Genomic DNA, 14,820 nt, shown 5'->3' with positions numbered 1-14,820 from the left:
CTTGCATTTTCACTCCTGAGCTCTTCCACATAAAATGCAATCCTTTCAATTTTCTGCTGTAGCAGAAAGTTGGTCTCCCTCTTTGACCTCCGTGACTTCCCTCTTTTTTCTGGTAACATTCCCAGGCTCACGGAGCAGAGTAGAGTGTGCAACAGTACCCAGCAGATGTTCATCTGCTGTCCTCTATATCCCAATTCCTCACTGAAAAAACTTAGGGTCTTTCACATTGTTTTGCTTTCATGGGTAATTTGTAGTTATTTTATTCATTCCATTTAAAAATATAGAAGTCAAAACACACTGTGTTTCAAAAACATCAATGTTCAGAGCATCTTTAAGAATCTCTACTCGGGAAACACTTATCTAAAGGAACAAAATATCCCAGCTCAGAATTTCTTACTGGTATATCACCTCATGTCTTTTTGAAGTTTGTCACTTAAAGAGGCCAACTCATTAGGGCACAAAGCAAGGTGGGCAAGCCATCCTAGAAGTTTAAAATACCAATGTTATTAAAGTAGAAAGGATTTCTATAGCAGCCCAAAGTATAATGGTATACAGAACTTGTCTTGGGCTTTAAAGAAAGTGTGAATGATAGTTTAGAATGTCAGGTAGCGGGGTGCCTGGGTGACTCAGTTGGTTAAGCATCTGACTCTTGATTTCTGCTCTGATCATGATCTCATGGTTCCTGAGATAGTGCCCCACGTCGGGCTCCATGCTGACAGTTTGGAGTCTGCTTGGGTTTCTTTCTGTCTCCCTCTCTTTCTGCCCCTCCCTTGCTCATGCTTTCTCTCTCTCCCTCTCTCTCTCTCTGTCTCAAAATATAAATAAACAATTTAGAAAGTCGGGTAGCAACTGCACATATGCCCAAGTTGCCACCAAAGCCAACTTTTACTCCCATTTTTCTACTGTCATGTATGGCCATAAGACAATCTCCACATGGGCCCTTTGCTTTGTTCACCCTGGTACCTTCACAGCCTATTGTCCTTTCCTTTCCTTCTGCGGCTTCCATCCGTACCCACTCTTTGCCTTGGGATTCCTTCTCCCACAAGACTACTCTTAAAATCTATCTTCAGTTACTCTGGCTTTTGAATATATTTGCTCCTAATTAATGCTAGGAAAACAAAACAAACAGGCAGAAACAGTAAATAACAAAGATGGGTAAATTCCAAAGGTTACAAAATCTCACAGTGTTCTCAGAATAGTCCTCTGGGCTACAGTTGTCAATTTCCTGAAAGAAAGTAAATTTCTCCTTACACTCAATGCCACACGCGCATACACACACCCACATTTCCATCTCTACCTTTTCACTCAGTAAAGCAGGGCTAATGCAATAGATGCCTTCTTTGCTCAGAGGGACAATTTACATTTCTGGTGACCTCCAGATTGGGTTATGCCTAGCTCACTCAGTTTCTGTTGTAGTCAAGAGCAGCCCCTTATGGGGTGCCTGGGTGGCTCAGTTGGTTAAGAGTCCGACTCTTGGTTTCAGCTCAGGTCACAATCTCATGGTTTCATAGGTTCCAGCCCCGAGTTGGGCTCTGCATTGGTAGAATGGAGCCTGCTTGGGATTCTCTCTCTCTCCCTCTCACTCTGCCCTTCCCCAACTCACATGCAGTCTCTCTCCCTCTCTCTCTCAAAATAAATAAATAAACTTAAAAAAAAAAAAGAGTGGTCCCTTCTGGAATTTCCATATATAGAATGACTCCTAACTTGAAAGAACTGGTAGCATCCTCTACTGAGCTAGGTCATTGCTGAAATTGTATGAAAACTGTTTCCTAACTAATCACAGAGCTCTCTGATTGAAACATTCAAAGTGCATATTCCCTTTTTCCCACACAGGCAAACATATATAAGTTAACTATACCTCGTATAAATATATTTATTTCATGAGTTGACATTATTTTCTTTGAACTATGAACTAACAGAATTTTCTATGAACTACCTGTATTCATTAACAGGTAGCCTGTATCTATTAACAGGTACATCTTGTTAAATACATATACTTGCAATTCCTGGCTTTGCATTGCTTCTGTCATGAGAGTCTAATCCTATATCTTTTCAGAAAGGTTTATTCTAGAGAATAATTTTATGGTAGAAACTGAATTTTTGACAAAATATTTTTTAAATGTTTATTTTTGAGAAAGAGAGAGAGGTAGACAGAGAGAACGAGCAGGGGAGGGGTGGAGAAAGAGGGGAAGTCAAAATATTTCAAGTGACCATTTTCTTGTTCCTGGGCCAGATAAGTCCTAATAAAGGTAATATGTAAGCAGGTTATCTGATTTTTTTAAAAATCCCAGTATACAAAATCTTTAGTCTTTTCATTAGTTATATATTTCTTAAACCAAACAGACCCTTCACACCAAACCGGTGGTTCACAAACCTGAGTATGCATCAGACATTCCTGGAGGGCTTGTTAAAATACTTTTTGCTGTGCCTCGCCCCCACTTTCTGATTCAGTAAGTCTATAGCAGAGTCAGAGAAACTGCATTTCTAACAAATTCCTAGGCAATTTTAATGCTGCTAATCTCCAGACCAAATTTTGAGAACCATTCAGTAAACTATTTGGCTGAATGAATCTGAAATCTTATTACAGCCAAAAATTATTTACAGTGGTAACTACTTCATGAAATAGTCTTACGTTTCCACATGTATAATGTATTGTACCAATCCCATTACAGGTTATTTTGACAGTAAAATAAATCAATCCACAAGTCAACAAATATTTATTGAGTTTGGAAGAGTGCCAAGAGCATTCAGCTGATAGTCAATTATATTTTTTCTTTCTTTCTTTCTTTTTTTTTTTTTTAGAGAGAGAGAGTGCGGGAAAGGGGCAGAGGGAGAGGGGCAGAAGGAGAGAGAATCTTAAGCAGGCTCCACACTGAGAGCAGAGCCCGGCTGGGGCTCAATCCCGCAACTCTGGGATCATGACCTGAGCCAAAATCAGGAGCTGGATGCTCAACCAACTGAGCCACCCAGGTGCCGCCAGCTGATAGTCAATTCTAATCCCAGCTTTACAATAACCGTGGTCTTGGTGCCAACAATCTCCCTAGACCTGAGTTTCCACGTCTGCAGAACAAGGGGAATGAGCAAGATGAGGTATCATCCATATCTAAAAAGCACCTGATGATTCTTTGCTACTACATATAAGCCAACATGCTGAGTGAAGTGAGGGAGTAGGAGACACAGAACTTGCTCCTTAGTGGGGGACACAAGATAAATACCCAGAAGAAGATACCAGCCTAAGCCAAAGGCAAATCTCACATAATGGTGCTTTAGAATTCCCTCCTGGTGGAATGACATTAAGAAAACCATCTCCTCACTCAGGCTCAGACTAAGGGAATTTGGACCTGTTCTAGAATATTCATAATATCTTTAACAGAGAAAAGCTCTTCCCTCTTTTCTTTCTATCTTCCCTCTTTCCTTTTTCTTTCCTATCTTTTCTTCCTTTCCTCCCTTTTTTCCCCTTTTTGATAAATACTTACTGGGACTCATAAGACAGATGGAAATGCCAGGGTAAACAGCTTGAAACCAAGTCATATCAGCTGAAAAAGCTACGTCACCTCACCAAGCCTGTTTCTTCAACTTTAAAACTGCTATCGTAAGCCTCATATGAGATAATACACATAAAGTTTTTAGTGAAGGGCCTGCCACATAGTGAGAAAATGTATAGCCTTGTATCTTCCCAGAGTGTTATATATATAGTGCTAGAAACTTGAGTAATCTGAAAATGAACAATGGCCATACATGTAGGCCTTGGACATGAGTAGAGAATGAAGGAGGGACAAAAAAGGATGTGAAAACTAAATACATAGACCAGGTGGGGAGAAAAGGAAAAAATTCACTATTTGTGGATTAGGAAATAGAATAGCACAGTGATTAAGAGTTTGTGAGGGGTGCCTGGGCAGCTCAGTCAGTTAAACATCCAACTTTGGATCAGGTCATGATCTCACAGTTCGTCAGTTCAAGCCCTGCAACCAACTCTGTGCTGACAGCTCGGAGCCTGGAGTCTGCTTCAGATTCTGTGTCTCCCTCTGTCTCTCTCTGCCCCTCCCCTGCTTGTGCTCTTTCTCTCAAAAATAAATAAATAAACATTAAAAAAAAAAAAAAGAGCTTGTGCTCCAGGAGACAAGACTATCTGGATTTGAACCCAGGCTTTGCTAGCTGTATTGTGTCATTGTGGCAAATTATTCAACCATTCTGTACCTGTTTCTGCATGTGTAAAGTGGAAATAATGATAGCTTCTAGCCTTTTATTTTATTTTATTCTAAATGAGCTAAAACCTGTTAAGGGAAAGATATATTTGGCACATTATAAAAGCTTAATAAATGAAAGCTGCTATTATTACCATCTTTCAACCTAATTCTCTAGTCACTCCAGTAAGGCTCTTGTTCTTGGGAACACTAAATAGCACAGAGAGGCTATCATTGCTTCCAGTTGGAACTGCATCAAGTGCATTCCTGGAATTGCTTCCCTAAGGACTCCTGCTTTTCTCTTATGAAGTTGATAACATGTAACGTTTAGATCAGGTTCACACTCCTTTATTAAAACTGAGCAGAGGACTTGCTGCCGTTCCCAAATTTTGCCACACATTAGAATCACTGGGGAGCTTTTTAAAGTACCGAAGCTCACATTGCACCCCTTATCAAAATGAAATCGGAATGTTTGGAGACAGGGGCGAGGCATAAGTAGCTCTTAAAGATTCCAATATGAGACAAGGTTGGGAACCTCTGGTTTAACAGACTGGTTTTCCTTCTGATGTTGGTGCTAAATAAATTAATGACTTTACTTGGACATTGTTTCATTTTTCTAAGTAATGTGTGTAAAAACTATGACAACATAACAGGGCTGATGAAGTTGTAAACTAAATTGCTCTTCAGACAGTCGATAGTGCCCTCTGGTGGTGTGATTAGAACCTAAAAATAATCTACTTTTCTTGCGTGGTAAGAATGCCTTTAACGCAGTGAAAAGGTGTTAGTGAGGACTATCCTCCACTTCTATGCCCATTTACCATTTATACGTATATCTAGAAAGGGAAATTTAGATCTAGAATGTAAGCTAATCAAGATCACACAAGAATCATTGATAGCTGTGAAACTGAAATGTAACTGGTCCTCTAACTTCCCCTTCCTCTCAAGGGCGTCCTCCCCCAGAGCAGCAATGTCTTCATAACCTCCCAGTAACAGCACCACCCATGTGCATCAATAGCTTCCGGGTTCTATTTCTAGCTCCCAAGCATGACCTTGATTCCTGCAATTGCCAAACACAGTCACATAACTGACCCAAGCCAGAAGTACCTGGAGAGGAGTAATGAGGCCTAGGGTTTTTATTTCTTCTGTGGGGTAGAAGGAAAAGGTTACACTCCTGGCTAGGAAAGTCTGACTGACTGGGCCTTCTGGTTAAGGCAATAACTGTCTCCATACCCAATGAAAGGTATTGCCATCATCAGTAGGAGGTGATTCATCTTGACAGATCTCTTCTCTATGTCCTGAATCCAAGAGGCTTCATATGGGGCTTCAAGTGGGGACACTGAAGCCCAAATACAGAACTATTTTCTCCAGGCAGGTTTCTGAAAGCCCCTGGCTAACCTAGAGTCTCAGCACTAATGGAGCACTAGAGATGTGGCATTCTCAATATGAGGGAACAATGAATGATGCCACAATACTAACAAACAGCACGGGATTGTAGGGTCTGAAACAAAGTAAGAAACTGTTGGAGGGTAGAGGCTGAAGATTTAGGGACTAGGGGATGGGAGAAGCAGGGTGGGGGATGTGGATCCTTGCAGACAGACTTGCAGAGTTGAGTCTCTGAAGCAGAAATACAGTAGAATTGAAGATTAGGAGCAAGGGAGAAGGGAGGTCTGGAGCCCCGTTAGGTCGTTTCCCTGCAGATTGATACTGAGAACAGCCAACGACTCCACTGCCCCTACGAAGACTTCGGGAGCTGAAGCCTGGTGGCCACCACAGTGTGACTCCCAGAACATTAGGGCTTCTGGGGACCAAGACACCATCCTGGCCAGTGTGAGTTGAAGAAGACCTGGGCATCCTCAGCCGTCTGCCCTTGCTTGGCACAAGGCTGGGTCGGGCGCAGCTGTCTCCCTGATCCTTCTACTCCTTGCAAAATCTCGATTTCTCAGAACTTCTAACGACATCATGGTCTAACAAACTATGACAAGTCGAAACGAGGCTTCGCTGACACCATCCCGGGAAATCTAGGGATTGCCTCAGCTTCGGCAGCATAAGGAAACATACGGGTTAATCCTGCCGTTTGCATTCTGATGAGAGAAAAGCTTCCCAACACGGACTGAGATCCTGCAGGGCTTTCTTGTTAACATAGTCCTGGATAAGGAGGATGCATGCCCACAGAATTCTGGGATAAGTAGTTTTTGGTCTCCAGGTCCGCATTCCCAACTCCGCATGCGCATTGCGCGCTGGAGCCTGGTATCTGCTCTCGCGAGAAGTGGGCACGTGCCGCCTCCCGCCGAGGCTCCGATTGGTGTAGCCTGAAGGGCTGCGGACGTTCTGCTTCTTTTTTTTTTTTTTTTTTAAATGTTTATTTATTTTTGAGACAGAGAGAGACAGAGCATGAACGGGGGAGGGTCAGAGAGAGGGAGACACAGAATCTGAAACAGGCTCCAGGCTCTGAGCTGTCAGCCCAGAGCCTGACGCGGGGCTCGAACTCACGGACCGTGAGATCGTGACCTGAGCCGAAGTCGGCCGCTTAACCGACTGAGCCACCCAGGCGCCCCCGTTCTGCTTCTTAATCGCGGTTCTGCCTGACCTTCGGATGGCGTGGGATTTATTCATTCCAGAGCTCACAATTTGGAAAGGGCTAACAAGCTAGCTGACAAAATGGCCTGAGTAGAAGGGCATGTATTTTAATTGCTGTGCTGAGCGGAAGCGAGTGGGTGAGAAAGGTTTCCCAGAGCAACTGAAGTTGGAGCTGAAACCAGAAGGACCGCAAGGCAGGAAGCCGGGCAAGGGGTATGGTCAGGGCTAAGGCTTCTGTCAGAATCTAACGTGGTTTTAGTGTTCTACTCCCACCTGAAATTTGTACCCTATTTTAGTAAACCGATAATTTCTCAAGTACTTCCTAAGATGCCCATAGTTTTAGTAAAACTAGTAAATTTTTGTGTCTTTAGCTAAGTTTAGCCTGTGTGATGCCACGTACAGATGTTTTTGCGTGTTTTTTTTTTTTTTTTTACTTTTGACTTTTGTGGGACTTTTAATGTCTTTGTGTATATTGTCAGTTGTTAAATTGTATGATGTGAGGTAGAACATTACACTAGTCTTAGAATTAGGAAATGGGGATTTAGACGGAAGGCCTTGGGATAATTAATCCTCAGTGATGACGAAGAAGAATATGTAATTTCGTTGTGTTTGTTCTGGGACTTTGAACTACCTTTGAAATCTAAAACAATAATAATTGTAATGATTCCCTAGCTTAATGAATGAGAATGTTTAGTAGGTAGAGGAGGAAGATGACAACATCTAGTTACACAGCAGTGTTCCAGTAAGATTTTTAGGTTGATGTGGAGTTTTATTTTACTGTTTGCGTGGTGTTTAATGTGGAGGGAGTAGGAGAGGAAATATGTTGGGGCACAGGTCAACTATGCGGGCTCAAAGCTTGCTGTGATGGTCTCTTAGTTTTGTTTTGGATTTGTGTTTGTTTTGTTTCATATTGTTTTTGTTTTACAGGCGATCACAATCATTTGACTTGATGATTTTTTTTTTTTTTTGTCTTTACTGTGGTGCAGAAGCGATTACATTCAGTAGCAACTGCACTTCATATTTTGAATTTGGATCTTTTTCTGGGCTACTGATAGGCATTGCGATACTGTCATGATGCTAGGCAGCATCCCAGTCAGCCATGTGATCCCAGGGACAATCAACTGATAAACTTAGAACTATTCTGTTTTTCACTTACAATGCAGTATTCAATAAATTACATGAGATAATCCACACTTTATTATAAAATAAGGTTGTGTTAGAGGATTCTGCCCCACTGTAGGCTAACAAATCTGAGCACTTTTAAGGTAGGCCAAGCTAAGTGATGGTGCTCTGTAGGTTAAGTGTATTAAATGCATTTTCAACTTAAGATATTCTCAACATAGGATAGGCTTATCAAGAAATAACCCCATAATAAGTTGAGGAAGGTCTGTAGTTTGTTTTGGGCAGAGACAATATCCATTAAGGAAGATTCTTGCTAAGTGTGGCATTGATTGCAAGGGACTCTTGCAGTGGGTGGTGGACAGCAGGACAATCCCTTGGCTAATTAACATCAACAAAATCATGTCAAGTCTTAGTGTTTGGGAAAACATTTACTCTCTTGTTATTTCTGTAGTCCAGCCCAAATTCTACATTAAGTTGATATTGAGAAATATAGAACTGCATTCTTTCTGGGTTTAGTTGGATGACATTTTCATTTCTGTTTTATAGTCTCATTAGACATTCTTTTACCCAAAATAAGCACTCCATCATATTTTAAATGGCCTGTTTCTCTGACTTGGTGCTTTTTTCCCTCCAGTTTTAAAGACTCCTTTGCAACACACTCATTGAAATCGTCATTCCCCTCTAGTTTAGCTGCTTCCTCGTCCGTGAAGCTTCCTTTCCCTAGTTTCCAGAGCCCAGTATTTTTTTTATCTCTATTACCCCACTTTGTTAATCTCCCTTGCAGTTTAGTGATTTGTATCTCATTGGGTGTGCCTTTCTGCTTTATAACCCCATGTAAGACATGCATTATTTTCTTTTGTATAGTTAGAGGCTATATATTAATTATCTTTTTTTTCAGTTATTTTTTTAAATTTAAATTTTAGTTAACATACAGTGCAATTTGTTTTCAGGAGTAGAATTCAGTGATTAATCACTTACATATAACACCCATTGTCCATCACAACTTATCTTTTATTCTTAATAACCATGTTATTCACTTTTGTATGTGTATATACAAGTGTCTGGCACATAGACCTCTGTAATTCCCAGCCTGAGGCCAGGAACCCCTGGCAAAGTTAATAATATTTATCCACCTATTTTTGGTATAAAAAAAATTAAACATACCTCCTCAAATAAAAATGTATAGGTTTAAAAAAGCTTTTCAAAAGTATTTTTCCTGAAAATACATGATTTCAAGTTTGTTAAAAGCTAATTAAAAACTCTTGATTAAAAACCTGAATAAACTAAGTTTTAGGTGATCTTTCAATAATAAAGGGATTCTTGGGGTAAAACATTGAGAACTACTCTATTTAGTACTTAGAAAAAAAAAATTAAGAGGCGCCCAAAAGGGATTGTGGGAGAAAGCTCTTTTTCTTTCCATCTGGCAGCAGCCATTTCACTCAAAGGTCAACCAAGATGGGCGCTTACACGTACATCCTGGAGCTATGGAGAAAGACACAGTCTGATGTAATGCGCTTTATTCTCAGTACTGCCAGTTACTCTGCGCTCTACAGGGTACCCCATTCAGCCCGGCGTGCTAAAGCCCCCAGACTGGGATACAACGCCAAGCAAGGTTATGTCATGTATCGGATTCACGTGCACTGCGGTGACTACAAATGCCCAGTTCCTAAAGGTGCAACCTATGGCAAGCCTGTCCATCATGGTGTTAACCAGCTAAAGTTTGCCCCAAGTCTTCACTCTTGCCTAGGAATAAGCTGGATGCCACCATGGGGCTCTGAGAGTCCTGAATTTTTACTGGATTGGTGAAGATCCCACGTACGAATTCTTTGAGGTTATCCCCATTGATCCATTACATAAAGCTGTCAGAAGAAATCCCGACATTCACTGGATCAGCAAACTAGCTCTCAAGCACAGGGAGATTCAAGAATTGACCTGTAGGCCCCAAGAGGCGTGGCCTTGGAAAGGGTCACAAGTTCCACATGAGGCAGCTTGGAGAAGATGCAGTACCCTCCAGCTCCACTGTTACTGCTAATGTAAGTAAATTAAAATTCTTACATAGCATTCTGCTAATGTAAGTAAAGTAAAATTAAATTCTAATAAACAATTTATGACAGTCAATATTTTTTAAAATATGTTTGCCACTTCTTTCCTAAATTCAAAATTTTCTTTCAAATAAAGGGTAATTTTAAACAAGGTTATAGTGATTTCTCTCTTACCAGAGTATCTGAAAAAGCACATCTTAGAACACCAGGCTAGCTTTGTTTCGCATTGTTTCAAGAAAAAAAATCTGTATTAATGTTACGGGTAAAAATGTGTCTTGTCCTCTTAATTATCTTTTTTTTTTTCCACAAATTTATAATGTAGCCAACTGTTGTTTCCTGATAAGCTCAATTTTCTGAATATTTACAGCCATCTGTGTTGATTTAGTATGGGAGTACATCTGACTTTAATCTCTTTGACCCAACACCTTCTAAAAATATTTGAGAAATGGAAATTTCATTTGTAAATATTACAAAGTTAGCAGTTCAAGCATGATATTAATATATTCTCATCCTAAAGTTTCATCTGTTTATGAACTTGAGTCTCTTGGAATTTCTAATTCTATTAGGTCAGGAGATTAAATTCCTCCAAATATGTATTCAAATGCTCTTTTTTTCTTCAAATCTGAGAAATGTGTTTGACATTTTGCAGGTTTTTTTAACTTTCTAAACGATGGCAAGTTAACCTTAATTTTGGATTAGCCTATGTATGGTTGTAGGATGCAGCGGTTTGGTGAATTGTGATGATGACTAAAAACTGATTTGCTAATACTATATAGTTTCCCACATTAAAAAAGTATTTTTCATAATATCTAAAGTGTATTTAGAGTTGAGGTTTTGTTTTTTTAATTTTCCAGCCATAAAGGAGGCAGAAAAATTTTCACCAATCCTTGCAGTATTCATTAAAATAAGAATTTTCACCATGGCCATGACAAGAACCCTAAATAATTCCATGGCCCAGAGTTGTGCTTTCCTGAAGTTAGGATCCCAGACAGGCTTGATTCTTCAGCAATTCTGGTCTTCTGCTGAGTAGGAGCATTAGTCAAGGCCTGAAGGAGGAGGAAACAATTATCTCCTGAGAAAGCCTTCTGTAATCTGGAACACCACAGATTTCTCAGAATGGGAGTTGAGATCAGAGTGTCTCCTGGTTCTTGATGAAACAATTCAGTCTGATCAAGGACACACACCTGGAAAAATGACTGGCTTCTGGAAACAGTGCTATTCTGGTATTTAGGAATAACCCAGCTGTTGAGCACCAGGAAATAAGCTTCAATCAACTATAGTTCTTGTTAAATGCTAGAGACTTATTAGATAATAATTCTATTTCAATAATAGTAACGACAGAGCATTTATTGAGTGCTTATTTCAAGGCAGGCACTTGATATTCATTATATTATTGAAGATTTTTTATTTGGCATTTTATATTACTTCCTCTGCCCTGCCAGCTGATGTACACAGAAATCTGCCCCAATATCTGTTGGGGTCCTGATTAAGTCTGAGAAAATTCTGTTGTAAATAAGCCACAAAAGATTTTATCTTTGATCCTTTCCTCTGTATTCTGTATTAAAAAAAAAAAAGTTCAGAAATAGTATTGTATCAGTGTTAATTTCTTGATTTTGAAAATTGTACTTTGGGATGAGCACTGGGTGTTGTATGGAAACCAATTTGACAATAAACTTCATATATTGAAAAATAAAAACAACAACAACAACAACAAAAAAGAAAATTGTACTGTGATTATGTATATCGTTAAAACAAATGGGGTAAGAGGCATGAGGGAACTTTTTGTAGTAATTTTGCAACTTTTCTGTAAGTAACAAAAACAAAGTTGAAATACTTCATAATTTCTTTAATACAATTTAGTTTATATCTTTTATAATTTTCTTATGGCAAAAGGGCAATACATTTTCAATACAGAGAACATTTTACATGCATATTATAAAAAAGAAGAAAATGAAAATCCCCTAATTCAACCATCTAGAGGTATCTGCTATAAATACCTAGGTATAAATCACTGAGGTATGTGTATATGGATGTGTAGTAGTATGTATTAATTCAATCACGGACTCCATTTGCAGAGATAATGCTTTGTATTTTTTTATTGAATTTAATTTGTCTTACACCTTCAGTTTGCCTAATGGGAGGTAACTTAGTCACTTCCAAGTAGTTTGGGCATGTTAAGATTTGAAGTCAATTAAATACAGGTTTCAGATTCAGTCCCCATTCTGTTACTCTTTAGGGGGCTTATGTTTGGGTTCCATTCACCTTCAGCAGGCATCAACTACCGATTTAACTTGTCCCACCTCATCTTTAGCCACCAGCCTCCTGCTTCTGTTGGCTAGAACTATGACCTAGTGAAGTCCTCCAGCCTTCACAGAGCTGGAGAGTCACTGGGGACTGTCGTAAGATTTTGAAAGGCTGCCATTGAGCCCTTTAACAGAGCCCCTTTATTAGCCTTTATTCCTTTATTGCCTTGGCACATTTCTCATCTCTTAAGACTCTAAGATCTGCAGAACCTTGAGGCTACAATCTGGAAAATAAAACATAGCTTCCTTTTTTAATGGGATCTCAGAAATTATTGAGCTATCATCCCTCCCTTTGTCATGCTTGGCCTAGGGTGATGGATGGGATTCAGGCCCTTTCCCTAAAATACAGTTAAGAGATTTACTCTATAAACTCTCATATGTCATTCCTGAAAATTCTCCTCTTCTATTGAACTTTGCCACTATCTCCGTATTGGTGAACAAAGCAAACAAGCAAAAACACATCATATATAGTCTTCCCGAGCCTGTTAGTTATGACATAAACTTGGAAGTTTTTGTATCATAGCAAGACTTTTGGAAATTAAGATTCTTAAAGTTGCTGCAAATTACATTTCTGTTTCCACTGCTGGTTCATGCTTATAGGTGATAGTTTAGGAAAATGAACAAATGGCTCTTGAAAAACTCATTGAATACCCCTCATCGTCTGCTGTTGGAAGAGTAAAATGGACTACTCTATGAAGGGCAAATGTCAACATCGCTCCTATTCACAAATACATTTCCTCTGATCCTGCAATTCTCTTATTAAACTTATGGACCCCTACGTGCAGTTCAAAGTCACTATCAGCTTCCTACTCTGGTGTAGCTCCCGCACCAGTTAAAAGGCCGGCTGAATTAGCCTCTTCTAGGCTCCCAAGGTGCAGAGCCCAGCCTTGCCAGCCCCGCAGTTGCAGCCGGCCCCCTGGCCAACCCACCCCAAATCCAGTTCTCCTCTGACTGTCCTCAGACGCGTTCACAAAAGCCAATCGTGGAGCGCAGTTCCTCCTACAGTTCCCTAAGGAAAATAGGCTTCTTCCCACTACGCACCAGGGCAGCGACGTGCGTCAGGTGAAGCTGGTCCCACTCACCACTCCCAGCAATCACCAACAAAGTTATGCTATCAATCACTGTATGCCTTTAATCTACTAGAAATGAAAATTTTCCTTAAAAAAAAAAATGCAGGAGGTTCTCCTGAACTCCGTATGCTCAGATTCGCTAGCGACACTTAAAATGAATAGTTTGAGGGCAAAACACTCAGGGTTCGCCACAGGAAGTGAAGGAAAGTAACTCCTTGCTATCTCCAGAGCTCGGAAAATCTCGGGGCTTATTTAGAAGACCCCGTTACAGGTCACATCAAATGAGGAAATAAGAGGCAGGATGAGGTAAGGCCTGAAAAAGGGGCCTGAGACGTGAGGCCCGGGGCAAACAGTGGAAAAGAGAGTCGTCTCCCTGTGTTTGAACCAAGGGATCAAACAAAACGCAGACACCGCCAACACGCCACGCGAGCTCCAAGGGCCGCGTGGCTTTCCCGCGCGCCCGCCTTGGGGGCGGGGAAGAACCCGGATGGAACCGCCCCTGCAGCCGGGACCCCCTACAGTCTTTGAATCCCTGCGTGGGGCGGAGTTTCCCTCCTTTCTGTGCTCTGATTGGTTCATTTTCCTAGGCCCCTTCCTCGCGATTGGACTTTGCCAATGTCAGTCACGAAGCGTCGCTGGTCTCTCAGATTGTTGCTAGAAGGCGACGGCGTCGACGTTTGACTAGCCTCGCGTCTTCCAGTCGTGCGCTTTTCCTCAGGCGCTCGGAATCTGCCTTGGGCTTCTCGGCTGTGGGGCCTGTAGGGAGGCGTATCGAGGCGGCTCGAGAGCGATTTGGGGCGCCCAGGCGTTCCGCTCGTCACCCGCTCAGCGCCATGTCCTGGATGTTCAAGAGGTGAAGGGGGCGGAGGGGGTGGGGCGTAGGGGGTAACGGCCTGTCGGCGTCCCCAAATGAACCTGACCTTCCCCGCGTTCCCTTCGAGCTCCCTTCGCGTTCCCAGTGCAGCTTGTATTCGTCCTGCTGGTGGCTCGTATCGCCGCGGGAGAAATAAATGCATAGTCTTGGCTGGAGAGGGGAGGCTCCTCTGGCGAGCCTCATGCCAGGGCCTTGGGGAAATCTCTCTCAAGGGCTGTGGTGGTCCTGGGGTTCAAAGCTCCGCTCTTTAGCCCGGACCTTGATTGAGCAAACACCCGTTAGATGCCCACTGTGCGTTAGGCGATGTGCTCGAAATAAAGGGCCGATTAAGACAGCCCTTGTCCCCCAGTACCTCACAGTTTATGTGCATTCTTAGGCATGGAAATATGTATTTTCAGTGGAGCCAGAAGATTAATGTACGGCGTAAAAGGAAAACGCGGGGAAATAGCTTCCATCTGTTCTTGGAAGAGTGGAAACTTCCTGGAAGCGCCTCAGCCGGCTTCCTCTTATTTTCCATTTTTCAGATTGGTTTACACGCCTGTTCCTGAAACAGTTATCCATGAGGGGTTTGAGGATACCCTTAAACCAACGGAGTGGGAAGCTTGAGTTCAGCTTCCCGTGATGGCGTGATTTGGGTGCCTGAATAAA

General features: G+C 41.5%; 1 protein-coding gene and 1 pseudogene across 6 annotated transcripts in view; both read left to right on the top strand.

Annotated features, from left to right (window-relative positions):
• LOC124526350 (60S ribosomal protein L15-like) overlaps positions 1–11,518 on the top strand; it is a 41,550-nt pseudogene extending 30,032 nt beyond the window's left edge.
• A 2,456-nt stretch (positions 11,519–13,974) lies between these two features.
• Positions 13,975–14,820, top strand: part of HLTF (helicase like transcription factor) — a 52,482-nt gene continuing 51,636 nt past the window's right edge. For all 6 annotated transcript variants that reach the window (XM_047099500.1, XM_047099498.1, XM_047099499.1 and 3 more), the window contains exon 1: positions 13,975–14,151. In XM_047099500.1, the coding sequence (XP_046955456.1) occupies positions 14,132–14,151 (20 nt within the window). In that variant the 5' untranslated portion in view covers positions 13,975–14,131. The remainder of the gene's footprint in view (positions 14,152–14,820) is intronic.

The sequence above is a fragment of the Lynx rufus genome, unplaced genomic scaffold (genome assembly GCF_022079265.1).
Source record: "Lynx rufus isolate CCGP_SWC_20201006 ecotype Redwood Valley unplaced genomic scaffold, mLynRuf1.p SCAF_5, whole genome shotgun sequence".
NCBI lineage: Eukaryota > Metazoa > Chordata > Mammalia > Carnivora > Felidae > Lynx > Lynx rufus.
Note: the sequence above shows the minus strand (reverse complement) of the source record. Positions and strands in the feature narration are given on the sequence as shown.